Below are 15,065 nucleotides of genomic sequence, written 5' to 3'. Positions count from 1 at the left end.
AAAATTCTGTATCACCAAAACAGCTTTTTTGGAAAAAACAGATAAACTAGAAAACAACATGTGCAATATGATCTGGCTTCTGCCTAAGTCATCAGCTCCATCTGCTGCATTCCCTCCTCCCCATCAATTCTACACACACTTAACAGCTACACTCTGGTCTTTCCTTCCTGAGGGTGCTCAGTAAATAGTCATTGAATAAATGAATTAATTCCGTGACAGTTTGCAGGTCAATATGTATAATATAATAAAACCTTTTTTTTTATGAGATGGAGTTTCAGTCTGTCACCCAGTCTGGAGGGCAGTGGCGTGATCTCGGCTCACTGCAACCTCCGTCTCCCAAGTTCAAATGATCCTCTCACCTCAGCCCCCCCCCGAGTAGGTAGAATTACCAGTGTGCACCACCACACCTGGCTAACTTTTGTATTTTTAGTAGAGATGGGTTTCACCGTGTTGGCCAGACTGATCTTGAACTCTTGATCCCAAGTGATCTGCCCTCCTTGGCCTCCCAAAGTGCTGTGATTACAGGCATGAGCCACCACCCCTGGCCATAATAAAACTTCTTAAAATGAATAAAGAAGATTAACAGTCTATTTAAAGTTGCCAGAGAACAAGTTGGGCAAGTCAGGAAAAGAAATGCAAATGGCTAACAAATATAAAACTTTTAATAAATACCAATTAAAACAGCATTGAGATTCTGTTTCCCTTCTTGACCACTACCTCCTCATTTCTAACCATTTCCTTGGTATCTTCCCAAAATGTCAACAAACCATACTGTGATCTCCTTTTAGGTCTTCCCTCTGTCTAGCATATATCTGGCATATATTAGATGCATTGTTATATAAACAAAAGTATTTAAGATATGTAATGATCCCCTAAGAGGCGTCAAGTGGGCAGAAAAGAGTAGAGGATTGGGGCTGCATGACCTTCCCTTTTTAAACTCCCCTTTTCCTCATAGTTCCCTTGATGGTGTTAACCTGCCTGTTTATTCTCTTTGCCCTTTTACATTTCTTCAGAAGGACATGCTCCTTAGTGGCAGAAACAGGAACTTCTTCCAGTGCTGGTCAGCCAGCAAACATCACTCTTTTTTGTGTATGTAAACAAATGGCTGTTATTGTGATACAATTGCTTAATCGTTAATAGGTGCTTTTTTTGAAGTCCTGTGAATACTTTTGTTCAGACTTAATACCATAGCATCTCAGATACCTTATCTTCCTTTGAGTGTTTTGGAAAAATAGACTAAAACTGCTCTCTCTATACAAAAGTTTGTGTTATTTGAAAAGATACAACAGGGATGCCTAGTGTTTATTTTAAGATAAGATTATAATATCTGCATAGTAGAAACCTCCAGCTTTTAGAGTTATGATTTTGTAATCTGAAATCCTATTTTTTGAGTCTAATATTTACTTGTGCTAGCAAGTCTAGAAATACTTGTTGAAAGACTGGAATGATTAATGTAGATCCTTGAACACTTTCATGCTCTAAAAAAAGGACAGACAAATTTTGTTTGTTTTAAAGAAGAGTAGTGTAGCCATATTAAACACATTTGGAAAATAAGAGGGAAAACCCGACTCTTAATCTCATCTAAAAAAATCGTGATAGACTTTTTAAAAATAGTTTCCAAATTTGTATTTATGTGGTTAAAATTAGGTATCTTGCCTTTCTTCCCCACTTGATAAATCCTTAGCATTTTTCCATGTTGTTATATCATTTAAAGACCGTCACTTTAAATGGCTGCATAATAGTCTCTTAGTCACATGGTCCCATTGTATGTGCAGTGCTTATGAAGAAGAGTGGGTGGTACCTTGTTTCTTTAAAAATGTGACTTGTAACAAAAAATTTATTCTAAGAAAATTGCTAATCATATGGATTTTGATAAATAGGAGAATGATGACCTTATTGCAAAGCAGTGACTTTTTGTTTGTAAACATATGAACCTGAAACTTGAGGAAGTTGTTTGTCAGTTGTGAGTATTATGCCATCTATTAGATAGATATTTTGAGACGTTACAAATAAGTTGGGTAGCTGCTTATTTTTGAAGGGAGATTTTTGTTGTGAATCTTAATGTTAACATTATGTTATTTTATAGATCATGGAGCTTTGTGGTGCAACAAGACTTGGTTATTTTGGAAGAAGTCAGTTCTACATTGCTTTGAAACTTGTAGCTGTTGCCCAGTCTGGTTTCCCTTTAAGAGTGGAAAGTATAAATACAGGTAAATACAGAGTACACTAGTAACTGAAAGAAAATAGGCTTCTATTACAAATGAAGTCAAGTCAATAGAACTCTTGTGTCTTTCTGATCTTACTAGTGGCATTTGTGACCTTGAGTGAAGTGTCGTGACTTTATTCCTACTACCTTGCATTTCTCACTTGAAAATACTAGAAAAATATGTCTGACCTGTATTACGGCATGGTATATGTACTTCATCTGTATTTGACTATATGTACTGTTCAAATGGCAATTTTTTAAGAATTAATTTACCAAAAGTTGTTCAGAAATATTTTAGGTGAATAGTTTTATTAAGGTAAATGATGAATTACAGCGACCATCTTCATATATAGCATCCCTGTGCTCTTAATTTCCAATAAAACAACATTATACTTTGTATTTTTGTTTGTTTGTTTGTTTGGGAAGGCTGTGGAGGCTCCAGTTGAAATTAAGAAGTAACAGTTAACCTAAACTTTTTGATTGATAGAGACAATATTAAAATATTGGCAGACTAAAATCTAGTTACAGACATCTGACCACATTACAAGTTTGTATTAGTCCGTTTTCACACTGCTATAAAGAAATCCCTGAGACTGGGTAATGTATAAACAAGAGAGGTTTAATTGACTCACTTCTGCATGGCTTGGGAGGCCACAGGAAACCTACAATCGTGGCATAAGGTAAATAGAAAGCAAGGCACATCTTACGTGGCCACAGGAGAGAGAGAGAGAGAGCAAGGGGGAATAGCCACAGACATTTAAACCGTCAGATCTCATGAGAACTTGCTCACTATCACAAGAGCAGCATGGGGGAACCACCCCCATGATCTAAGCACCTCTCATGTGGGAATTAGAATTCAAGATGAGATTTGGGTGGGAACACAGAGTCAAACCATATCAAAGTGTTACATCAGATAATTTGTTTTTCAAGTATTTAGAGGCTTGTTGATGTGAAAGAAGATAGAAATTCTATAAAGATAGGCACTTAAATGCAGAGGGTTCTTTCATTTTCATAGAGTAAAGGGGAAAGAGAAAAATTAAGATTTCAAAAATAATCTGTACAGAAAAATTTCTGTAAAATTCTGTAAATATCAGAATTTGTAGAAATAGTTTTAAGTACCAGTTTAGTTTATTGGTCAGTGGAGGTTTTCATTGTGGACCTCTAGTTTGCCATACGTCATTCTTTTAGTGTTGGGAGTTTACATTCTTTTCAGGTAATTTTGAATTATTTTACATGTATATTGAATAAGCTTAATAGTTTCCCTCCTTCATATGGAGGTTCTAAAGAGAGACGAAGGTAATCATATAACGGAGGTAAGTACGCTTTCCTCTGAAATGATTTTGTAGCTGTATTTTTTCTGGTCTAAAAGTATCACTTATGATTTACCTGCAAACAGTTTCTCAGTCCTTCATCTTTCTTCTCTATTTAAAATTGAATGTAGAATATCTGGCTGTAGGAGAGCCATAAGCCAGACTACAGTGGATAGATAGAATACTCTGTACCATGTTTTTGGTGGGTGAACAATAAGGTATTTTTAGGAATTTCTGCCATGAAAATTTCTAAATCTAGTCTCAGACTTAGTGACATATTCTGTGTTTTACTTAGAGGTCTAAAATCTTACTTTAAAGACCCGGTGTGAGTAGAAGCAGCCTAGGCTTTGGGGTCTGACTCATCTAGGTTTAGATCCTGTCAGTTACTACAAGCATGACCTTGGCATCATGGAGCCTCAGTTTTCTTATCTGTAAATAGGAGCTTTGCAGGGGTACTGTGGTTACGAGGTGAAATAAATATTCAGTGACAAGTATAGGGCCAAACATACGTAGGCATTTGATGTAGCCATTGTTATCACTCATTAGAAGGACAATTTGGTTTTATTACTTCTTTCTAGATAAGAGTCTCCCTAAATAATGTAAGGGAGATGATGGTCCAAATTTTGTGGTGATAGACATTTTGTGTCTCTTGTTTCTGTATCCATTTTTACAAAAATTCTAATATCTAATTCATGTCTTATTTTAGTTTTCAATATATATGTCCTTTTTTATTTTGAAATAATGATTATTTTGTGGTTAACAGTAAAGGACCTTCCTCTGCCAAGATTTGTTGCTTCAAAGAATGAACAGGAATCTCGCCATGCAGCCTCATATTCTTCAGATTCTGAAAATCAAGGGTCATATTCTGGTGTAATTCCCCCACCACCTGGCAGGGGGCAAGTGAAAAAGGGATCCGTAAGCCATGATACGGTTCAGCCTCGTACATCTGCAGATGCACAGGTAATCACATGCACGTAAATATTAGCAGTTGATGCCCTGTGCAAATGCTTCACTAAAGCTCTTATTGGTAGCTTAATAATTAAAATGTCTCCTTAAAATTAAAATTTTAAAATAATATTCTTTTCTAGGAACCTGCATCCCCAGTAGTTTCACCACAGCAATCCCCACCAACTTCTCCACACACATGGAGGAAGCACAGCCGTCATCCCAGCGGTGGGAATAGTGAGAGGCCTCTTGCGGGACCTGGGCCATTTTGGTCTCCCTTTGGTGAAGCACAATCAGGTATTTAGAGATTGATTGATTAGAGTGTTATTGTGTTGCCCAGGCTGGTCTTGCACTCCTGGGTTCAAATGATCCTCCTGCCTCAGCCTCCTGAGTAGGTGGGGATTATAGGCTTGTGCCACAGAACCTGGCTTAGACATTTTTTGAAAGTAACAATTATTTAGGGTTGTAAATTGAAGGAAACTTGATAGTATTCCTTCAGGAGTTGCCTCCCAGATAGTTTTTAATTGTAAGTTTAAGTTAAATAGAAGCAAAAACCAACTATGGAAATTTGTAAGTGGATACATTGCTTTGAAAAGTGGTAATTGCATTTATGTGTATCTGTGATGTTTAGACAAGTTTATGGATACCAGATTCTCTAAAGGTAAAATGAATAATTATTTCCCAGAATATTATGTATATATTACATAAATTTTATTGACAAGGAGAGCACAAAATAATTGAAGATATTTAAATGAGGTATAATTTCTAATTGAACAGAAAAGATTCCATTTTGGAAATTGTTAGATTTCTTCAGAGTAAGAGTTGGAAAGAAAACTTCCTTGTAACTTAAGTTTTTTCCTCAAACATGAGTCAGCATGTTTACCCATTCTCCTTATAGGTTCTTCTGCTGGTGATGCAGTGTGGTCAGGGCATTCCCCACCTCCACCTCAAGAAAACTGGGTCAGTTTTGCAGATACTCCACCAACCAGTACTCTTTTAACCATGCATCCTGCTTCTGTCCAGGTGTGACATTTTATTGGTATTGCATTTTTATTTGCTTCATTCAGAGTATTGCTCCAGTCATCGTTTTTATATTTTGCTGTTGCAGATTTTATAAATGCAAATCCACTCATTTATTTAAAAGCAAAATTCTGCTCTGTGCATTTCAAATCTGTTATCATTGGAATGTTTCAGCTGATTTTATTTCTGTTTCTGATTTCCTAGTGAAGTTTTGAAAGGTTTCTGCATCTGGAAATATATTTGCTTGGCTTTCTTAGCACATTTTCATAACTTTCTGTTGCTTACATAATTGCTGTCATTCTACTCATTTCTATAATCATTGTGCAAAAACATATCCAATAATCTGACTGTAACAGATATGTGGTTTTACATTTTAAATATCCACAAAAAGCAAGTTTTACTTTCAAAAACAAATAACCTAGCAATCTTGGTCCATATAATCATGTAGGTAGATATTGTACTGAGGAAAAAATGTTTCATTACAGGACCAGACAACAGTACGAACTGTAGCATCAGCTACAACTGCCATTGAAATTCGTAGGCAATCCAGTAGTTATGATGATCCCTGGAAAATAACAGATGAACAAAGACAGTATTATGTAAATCAGTTTAAAACCATTCAGCCTGATCTAAACGGATTTATTCCAGGTGAGTTGTTGAAAACAGAAGTTCTTCTAGATGGGACAGGAGAATCTCAATTTCATAATCTCAAAGACATTGTTTTATTGGTCATAGATTTTAATTATAAAATAATTATCAGATTATTTGTCTAAAAAGAATTTATAATCACTGGGGGCCAAAAACATGACATATTCACATATTAAAAATATCTTTTCCCAGTTAAAAAAGTCTAAGACTCTTACATTCTGTTCGTGGATCCGTAAGTTCAGAATAACATTAAACAACACTGTTTTAATATTTCAGGATCTGCAGCTAAAGAGTTTTTTACAAAATCAAAACTTCCTATTCTTGAACTTTCTCATATTTGGTAAGTGTGGTATATCATTAGTTGGGTAACTGGGTTGCTTCCAAGGAGTTTCTAGCAGGTAGATTTTAGAGCCTTAAAAAATAAACAACTAACCCCTTCAAGAATGCTGTCAAAGAACTCAGTATTGCCTTACAATAGCCAGCTTCTCTCTTATTCTGCAGAAAAGAAATAAGTGATACTGATACAGTAGTTCTTTGTAAAGAACTAAAATTCTTTAAGCTGTATCAGCTGGTTTTTTGTTGCTAGCATAATGCATGAGATAAAAGTTAGTTTGCACATACATGGTTATATTTATCCCATTGGTTTTTTATCAAGTTTAGTAAGTCCTATACCATGCCATAAGTTTAGGAATGGTGTTAGCTTCCATTTAACCAGAGACTTAAGAATAGCTGTGTTGGAATATGGTTCTAATTGGCTATTAGAACACAAAGTGTAATCACAAATTACTTTATAAAAACAGGCCGGGGCCGGGTGCAGTGGCTCATACCTGTAATCTTAGCACTTTGGGAGGCCGAGGCAGGCGGATTACCTGAGCTCAGGAGTTTGAGACCAGCCTGGGCAACATGGTGAAACCCTGTCTCTACAGAAAAATTAGCCGGGCATGGTGGCACACGTCTGTAATCCCAACTACTGGGGAGGCTGAGGCACGAGAATCGCTTGAACCTGGGAGGTGGAGGTTGCAGTGAGCCGAGATTGTGCCATTTCACTCCAGCCAGGGTGACAGAACGAGATTCTGTCTCAAAAAGACAAAAACAAGCAAAAAGAAAACACAAGCTGGGTGTGGTGGTTCACGCCTGTAATTCCAGCACTTTGGGAAGCCAAGGCAGGCAGATTGCTTGAGCCCAGGAGTTCAAGACCAGCCTGAGCAACATGGTGAAACCCTGTCTCTATAAAAAATAAAAAAATTAGCAAGGTGTGGTGGTGCAAGCCTGTAGTCCTGGCTACTTGGGAGGCTTACATGGGAGGATTGCTTGAGTCCAGGAAGCAGAGTTTGCAGTGAGCTGAGGTCATACCACAGCACTGTAGCCTGGGCAACAGAGTGAGACTCTGTCTCAAACATAAATAAAAAACGATTATCAGATAAACATAAATGTTAATTCCAGTGTGTATCAATGTTATTTCTCTATATTCTAAATCATTTTTAATAGGTTCTTGGTAGCGTAGAGTGCTGTAGTACAAGGTAGGTAGATAACACCTAAAACTGAAAACTCAAAAACTAGTAATATATTCATGCTATTTATATAGTTTAAGGCAATAAAGACAAAAGTGGTTGTCTGTATCTAGGAAAGGGCATAGACAGCAAGGTGGAGTGGCTGTATTTCTGTTTCAAGCCTTGCAGTTCTACTCAGTGATTTAAAGTATGTACATGTCAGCTGGGTGCGGAGGCTTACGCTTGTAATCCCAGCACTTTGGGAGCCCGAGGCAGGTGGATCACATGAGGTCAGGAGTTCGATACCAGCCTGGCCAAAATTAGCCAGGCGTGGTGGCGCGTGTCTGTAATCCCAGCTACTCAGGAAGCTGAGGCAAGGGAATCACTTGAACCCAGGAGGTGGAGGTTGCAGTGAGCCGAGATTGCGCCACTGCACTCCAGCCTGGGTGACAGAGCGAGATTCCATCTCAAAAAAATAAAAACAAAAAATAAAGTACATACATGGTGAATTTTGATAACATAAAATCAAACTTTTAAAAAATGTCACTAACTTATTACGTATGCCTTCTAAAAATGCATGTGAGTTACAGGTCATTCTTTTTGGTGACCTTAATTATTGGGGCCGCTTGTTAGAGAATTTCAAACACACAGGAAAGCTTAAAGAAGAGTACCAAAACATTCATATACTACCACCTAGATTCTGCAGGTAACATTTTGCTACGTTTGCTATATTACACATCTTTCTGTGTATGGGATTTTTATAATTACTGAGTTTTTGCACTTTCTCATGGAAAATATTTCTCTTGCTTCTTTTTGAGAAATAAAAGGATCCAAAGCAGAATGTGATTATATTCACAATAAACTTATCTTCTAGGGAACTCTCAGACTTTGATAAAGATGGTGCATTGACACTGGATGAGTTTTGTGCTGCTTTTCATCTGGTGGTTGCTAGGAAGAATGGCTATGATTTACCAGAAAAACTTCCTGAAAGCTTAATGCCCAAACTGATTGATTTGGAAGATTCAGCAGGTAAGATTGGGAGCTGAAGAGAGCTGTTTGCATGCCTTGATAAACATAATGCTTGATTCTGAAAGAAAAATCAAGATAGAGGTTAACCTTAGCTTAATAGCTTAGATATTTCATCAAGTGTACATAGATAGATTTGTCATCAGAATAGGATGTATGGGCCAAGCTTGGATTTGTCTTGTTCAGTCTATTTTTAAAAATAAAAATGAGTAATATATACCACTGTTTTACCTTTGTATTTGTGACTTGCCGAGATTTGAAGAGCATTTCAGTGTCTTGTTATTTTGCTATCCTTTAATTGTGATATATATTGTCTCAAGTGGGTAAAGTAACCCATCTTCATTATAAACATTTTTCTCTTTAATATGTCTTAATTTGTTGAAGGGAAATTACCGGGTTCATCATTAGACCTTTACAGTTGTAAGTATTTTTCTTTAAAACACCAAGCTCTCTTCTGCAGACTCTAAAGAAATCTGGACTTTTTGTGTATGATTTTAGAGAATGCTGTGTTGTTAACAAGAATGCTAAATGTTCATATTTATTGGGACCTTTCTTTCTTTCTTCCTTTTCTTTTTTTTTTTCTTTTTTCTTTTTTTTGAGATGGAGTCTCGTTCTGTCACCAGGCTGGAGTGCAGTGGCACGATCTCGGCTCACTGCAGTCTCCACCTCCCGGGTTCAAGCGATTCTCCTGCCTCAGCCTCCTGAGTAGATGGGACTACAGGCACGCACCACCATGCCCCACTAATTTTTGTATTTTTAGTAGAGACGGGGTTTCACCATGTTGGCCAGGATGGTCTCTATCTCTTGACCTCATGATCTACCCGCCTCAGCCTCCCAAAGTGCTGGGATTACAGGCGTGAGCCACCGTGCCCGGCCTGGACCTTTCTTTAAAAAGAATATCAAGGGCTAAAAATTAGTACATTTTTCTTAAATTCTGAGTGAATAAAAGCAAACCTAATATTTAATTCTTAATGAGCCTAATTAAAATAAATTATTGTCTTCAGTGTTTCTATCTAAATTATTTGGATATGATGATGGAAAGAATTTTATACTTTTAAAAGGGAAGTTCAAATAGAATTTGGCTCTCAAATGGGCATTTATCTATCAGGCAGCATCTCTTTAACCTAAAAATATACATGGTCTGACTTAGGTGTCTAAATTACGCAGAAGGAATCAGATGCATGAAATTAGTGTCACAAAGAGACTCCTTGGAGTCAGTAATCTGAATGTGCTTCTAGTTTTGCTAATTTCATCTGTGACCCTGGGCAAGTTCTAATCATTTACTGTATTTTTCCCTTCTGTTTCTCCACCTGAAATGTGGATTTTGATGCCATTCACATTTCAGGACCTGAATTGTACACTGACCTTTTATCAACGAATAGGTTGATTCTAAAAATATGGCATTGATTTTAATTTCTTAAGCACATTTTTCTATGATAATCCTAGGATTTGGGGATCATTTTAGTTAGTTGTGAAGCGTCAGCCTCTGACTTGAGCTGAAAGCGTAGTGTCTTTATTAGGTAATTTTGATTCAAAGTACTTTAATTTACCTACTTAAGAAATAAAAACATCTTCGTTGTTAAACACCTGTGATAGTAACCAAAAGAGAAGAACATGTGGTAACTTCACACTTTCAGTGTCATTGATTTAGAAATTGGACTTGGACCTAGAGCTTTTATATGACTTAAAGCCTTTGAAAACCGACAGCACAATAATACAAGAAACTAATTTAAATGAAGTTTAATCTCTTGTAGGTGATTTTGTAGAGGCTTGTCTGATTCTGTCATCTGTTATATTTGTCAGTGAATCTGGCTTTTGCATATATTTAATGAGTTTCTTTTTCCTTTATTTAATTTAAATAAAAAACAAGTTCTTTGTAAATTGGATCTATAAGGTTGATGGTTCAGGAAGAAGTTTTTTTCTGGGCATTTATCTTTTTGTCTAATTTTACACCTGTTAGATCTGTTTAACAAAGACAGACTGATTTTATTGCCTGTGTATATCTGTGCACTGTTGCTCTAAATATAATTTTAAAAGTATCACGGACCCAGATAGTTTTTTCCCCCCTCACAGCATATGGTTTTCTGACCAAATTTGTTGTAAACATTCGGATCACACGGTATTATATTACATTCAAATCTGCTTTTCATATTTACAAATGATAAATTTTGGTATTCTGTTGATTCTGGGGTGATATAATATAAATTATCATTTTTCTTCCACCTATCATAAACCTGAGATTCACATGACCAAAGGTCCTTTGAGTATAGAAATTGTCTTGTGACACTGTGGGTTCGTCAGTATCCATAAAAATCATTATAAAAAAAATTAGCAGGGTGTGGTGGTGTGCACTTGTTGTCCCAGCTACTCGGGAAGCTGAGGCAGGAGAATTGCTTGAACCCAGGAGGCGGAGGTTGCAGTGAGCTGAGATCACGCCACTGCATTCCAGCCTGGGTGACAGAGTGAGGCTCCGTCTAAAAAAAAAAAAAAATTATAAAAATAGCTGTGTTTTTAAAAGGTCACAGTTAAGAGGGTAATACTCAAATAGTTTCTTTTGGCTGACATTAGAATTTATTGTAAATATTCCTCTGTGGAGCCTTTCTGACTATAGGCAAAGGTGGTTTCTCTCATTTCTGATCTCTCATAGCATTTTCTACATGCTAATTACTGAAACATACCACACTAAATCCTGTTTTGTTTTTTTTTCCCCCTTTCTATCACTGTACTCTGAATTCCTTGAAACAAGGGAAATGTATCCTATTTATTGTAGTATGCTCAAAACATACAACTTTGCCAGGTACTGCACTAATATTGGATGAATTAATTCTACATGTGTGCCATTTTCAAAGGAAGATATTTTTCTTGATGTTTTTCTACCTTTGAAAATACAGCGATTTGTTACCCTAGGTTTATGATGTTGGGACATACTGAAACATTAGTTCCACAAATATTCTATACTTAAAGTTTAACTCTTAGAAGCAAATAGATGGTGAGCAGTGGTCATTTGAGTTACAGCTCCTTGGAGTAACATGCTAGGCTTTCTATAGGCATGCAAACATGGGTGGGGTAAATGTGCATTTTTTCCAAAATTACTTGAACAGGTATGCAGGGTTAAATCATAGATAAAATAGAACTACCAAGGATTATAGGTAGAAGTACTTCTGTCGACCTGAATTAGAATATTTAATAACATCAGCACTGAATTTAACAGCTAAAATAGAAAGGGAGACTTGATTTTTGTTGTCTTACAAAAGAAAGCATACAAAAATTCATCTGCAGAAAGAGCTTTCTGAAGCTGAATTAAAGAATATTTAGCTTTTTAAGAATGTTTGTCTTCTTTAAAAAAAAAAAAAAAAAGATTAAGATGACCTGCTACAAACACGTTGAGGTACTCTACATTTTAATGTCTAAAGAATCTTCTCCTTTGCAAAGCACAGTTGCAATTTTATGTGTACTTCTGTGATTGTTTGATACATATCTTTCTCTCAAACTAGACTAGAGCCTTCTAGGAAGGTAGGAACTGGATCAGTTTTGTTCATTATATCTCAATGCCTAGCAAGGTGCAAATTGAGTACAGGAATAGACAGACATTCACATTGTTGAAATGATTAAATGACTGAGCCAATGATTTTTAACTATTTTCTACCTTTACACCACACTACTCACATGTGCAATTCAGCAATCTCTGAGATGCTGAAAGAAGGAAAGGGATATGTGCTTCCCTGTCTCCATCTCCTTCTGCATGATCCCTACTTTACACAGTAGATTTGGACACATGTTTCATTGTTAGGGTGCATTGCATGGATCTATAAACTCTGAGAAGTACTTCCAACACGAATTTTTTTTTAAGCCAGAGAAGAGAAGGCACATGAGACTTTCCATACATAGTTTACTAGAAATCCACACAAATTCAGATTTGAGACTACCTTGGTACAAGTAAATCACTGTTAAGAGTTTCTCTTACATTCATCCAGAAATTTTTAACATATATATAAAAACCTACACACAGGTATTGGTGTTTATACAGATGCAATCATACTATACATCCTTCATTGTTTTTTTCTTATAATGTTGGGCATCTTTATAATTGATATGATTTGGCTGTGTCCCCACCCAAATCTCATCTTGAATTCTCACGTTTGTGGGAGGGACCTGGTGAGAGGTAATTGAATCATGGGGGCAGGTCTTTCTCATGCTTTCTCACGATAGTAAATAGTCTCACGAGATCTGATGGTATTGTAAGGGGAGTTTCCCTGCACAAGCTCTCTCTTTGCCTCCTGCCATCCGTGTAAGATGTGACTTGCTCCTCCTTGCCTTCCACCATGATTGTGAAGCCTCCCCAGCCATGTGGAACTGTAAGTCCATTAAACCTCTTTCTTTTGTAAATTTCCCAGTCTTGGTATGTCTTTGTCAGCAATGTGAAAATGGACTAATAGAATAATATATAGAGCTATCATATTTATGATTCAAGGTATTCCATAATATGATGTACCTTAATTTAACCAGTTTCTTATTGATGGATTTTGGGGTTCTTTTCTGGCTTTATCTTTAAAACACTGCTGCAGTGAACATGCTTGTATGTATATCTTTGTTTTGTACAAATAACCTAGAATCTTTGTTTTTGAAAATTCATTATTCAGGTACCCTTAGTTGCAGAGGAAAAAATAATGAAAATTATGCACTAATGCTTGTCATTAGCTTTCTAATTAAGAAATTACCTCTCAAACCACCCCTACCCCCCCAAACATACTCTGTCCCTGTCTTTCTCCCCCCCAACCCTGCCGCCTCTCTCTGTCGTGTGTCATTTCTTTCCAGATATTTGGGTATTGTAGCTGATAAATCAGTACAGTTGAATTACAGATATTAGTAAAGATACACCATTTAATGAAATTCGTCAAAGTAAATAGAACTCAAATCCTGACAAAGACATTGACAAGCAAGGGCAGATAATACTTGAAGGGCAAAAACTCTATGAGGGTGATAGCAATAGTAGGGGCTTTAAAAGATTATAGTTTTGGCCAGGCACAGTGGCTCCCAGAAGTGCTTCGGTAGGCCAAGGTGGGAGGATCACTTGAGGCCAGGAGTTCAAGGTTACAGTAAGCTATGAACTCACCACTGCACTTTAGCTTGGGTGACAAAGCGAGACCCTGTCTCCAAAAAAAAAGATTATGATTTCAAATTCAGCGGATTAGTAAGTGTCCTTGGGAGTAATTAATGATACTCATAACTATTTTTTGTAGAAGTGAGCTTTTTCCTTTGCAATTGTGCTATGAAAGTCAAAAGTGAATGAAAGATGAACATCTCTGTCTTCCTCTGTTAGAGAACTCCATGGGAATGGGACCCTTGTCTTGCTCAGTACTGGATCTTGAGAGCCTGGAACCCTATAGGCCCTCAGTAAATGTTCACTGACTCAATTAGTGCTTTTTAATTTTGCCACCAAATTATACTCCTCAAAAAAGTAACATTATCTTTCTCCCTGCCCACCACCCCCTCAGATGGAGTCTTGCTCTGTTGCCCAGGCTGGAGTGCTGTGGCGTGATCTTGGCTCACTGCAACCTCCCCCTCCCAGGTTCAAGCAATTCTCCTGCTTCAGCCTCCCGAGTAGCTGGGATTACAGGCATGCACCACTGTGTCTGCCTAATTTTTGTATTTTTAGTAGAGACGGGGTTTCACCATGTTGGCCAGGCTGCTCTCAAACTTCTGACCTCGTGAAGCGCCCGCCTCGGCCTTCCATTCCCAAAGTGTTGGGATTACAGGCATGAGCCACCACTTTATCTTTCATTTTTTGTTCTTTATACTCCATTTCCACTATTTCCTCTGTAAATTTTTAAGATAAAGCTCCAATTAACTGTTTTCCTCTTTATGGAATTTTAGTATTTATTTTGAATGGATTAACTTTAAGTGGATTTTTTCCCATGTTTAGCTATCTTTGGATAATAGGAACCTCCTGTATATTGTGGGTAATATTCTTTGAACTATAATAGTTGAGTCAGATGTTGATCAGTACTGTCAAATGTTGATCAATACTGTAAAAACTCAGCAAGTTCAGTTTAATAAGAATTTTGGGTGAATATTTTGTTTCTTTTCAAATCTTGTTGGACACATTTTTACTTTGTTTTTTGTAAACCTTTGGTTTTAATTGAAAACAATTAGTTTTCTACATAGACCCTCTTTTAAGGTAGTCTTACCGAATAAGTTTCATAAACCCTCTTAAGGTCTGCTTACTAAGTTTCCATTTTGTGAAGTGTTGGGGAAAAGTGGAGTTCATTTTGGAAATAGAACTTACTAGTTTTTTGATGCATATAATATCATTCAAGAAAAAACAAAGCACATCTTAAATTTTATCTTTCTACATATGTGTTGCTTATGCCTGTCTTTTAAATATGAATGAAAAAGTTACCATTTGTAGTTTTCCTTGAA

The 15,065-nt window shown here is 36.7% G+C and overlaps 1 protein-coding gene across 5 annotated transcripts in view; it reads left to right on the top strand.

The window, feature by feature from the left end:
* REPS1 (RALBP1 associated Eps domain containing 1) overlaps nucleotides 1–15,065 on the top strand; it is an 84,711-nt gene that overhangs the window by 38,788 nt on the left and 30,858 nt on the right. For all 5 annotated transcript variants that reach the window (XM_003776932.5, XM_009242302.4, XM_009242301.4 and 2 more), the window contains exons 2-8: nucleotides 2,087–2,210; nucleotides 4,280–4,476; nucleotides 4,605–4,758; nucleotides 5,360–5,484; nucleotides 5,967–6,129; nucleotides 6,406–6,469; nucleotides 8,494–8,648. In XM_003776932.5, the coding sequence (XP_003776980.2) occupies nucleotides 2,087–2,210; nucleotides 4,280–4,476; nucleotides 4,605–4,758; nucleotides 5,360–5,484; nucleotides 5,967–6,129; nucleotides 6,406–6,469; nucleotides 8,494–8,648 (982 nt within the window). The remainder of the gene's footprint in view (nucleotides 1–2,086; nucleotides 2,211–4,279; nucleotides 4,477–4,604; nucleotides 4,759–5,359; nucleotides 5,485–5,966; nucleotides 6,130–6,405; nucleotides 6,470–8,493; nucleotides 8,649–15,065) is intronic.

The sequence above is a fragment of the Pongo abelii genome, chromosome 5 (genome assembly GCF_028885655.2).
Source record: "Pongo abelii isolate AG06213 chromosome 5, NHGRI_mPonAbe1-v2.0_pri, whole genome shotgun sequence".
Lineage (NCBI taxonomy): Eukaryota > Metazoa > Chordata > Mammalia > Primates > Hominidae > Pongo > Pongo abelii.
This window is presented reverse-complemented; position numbering and strand designations above follow the sequence as displayed.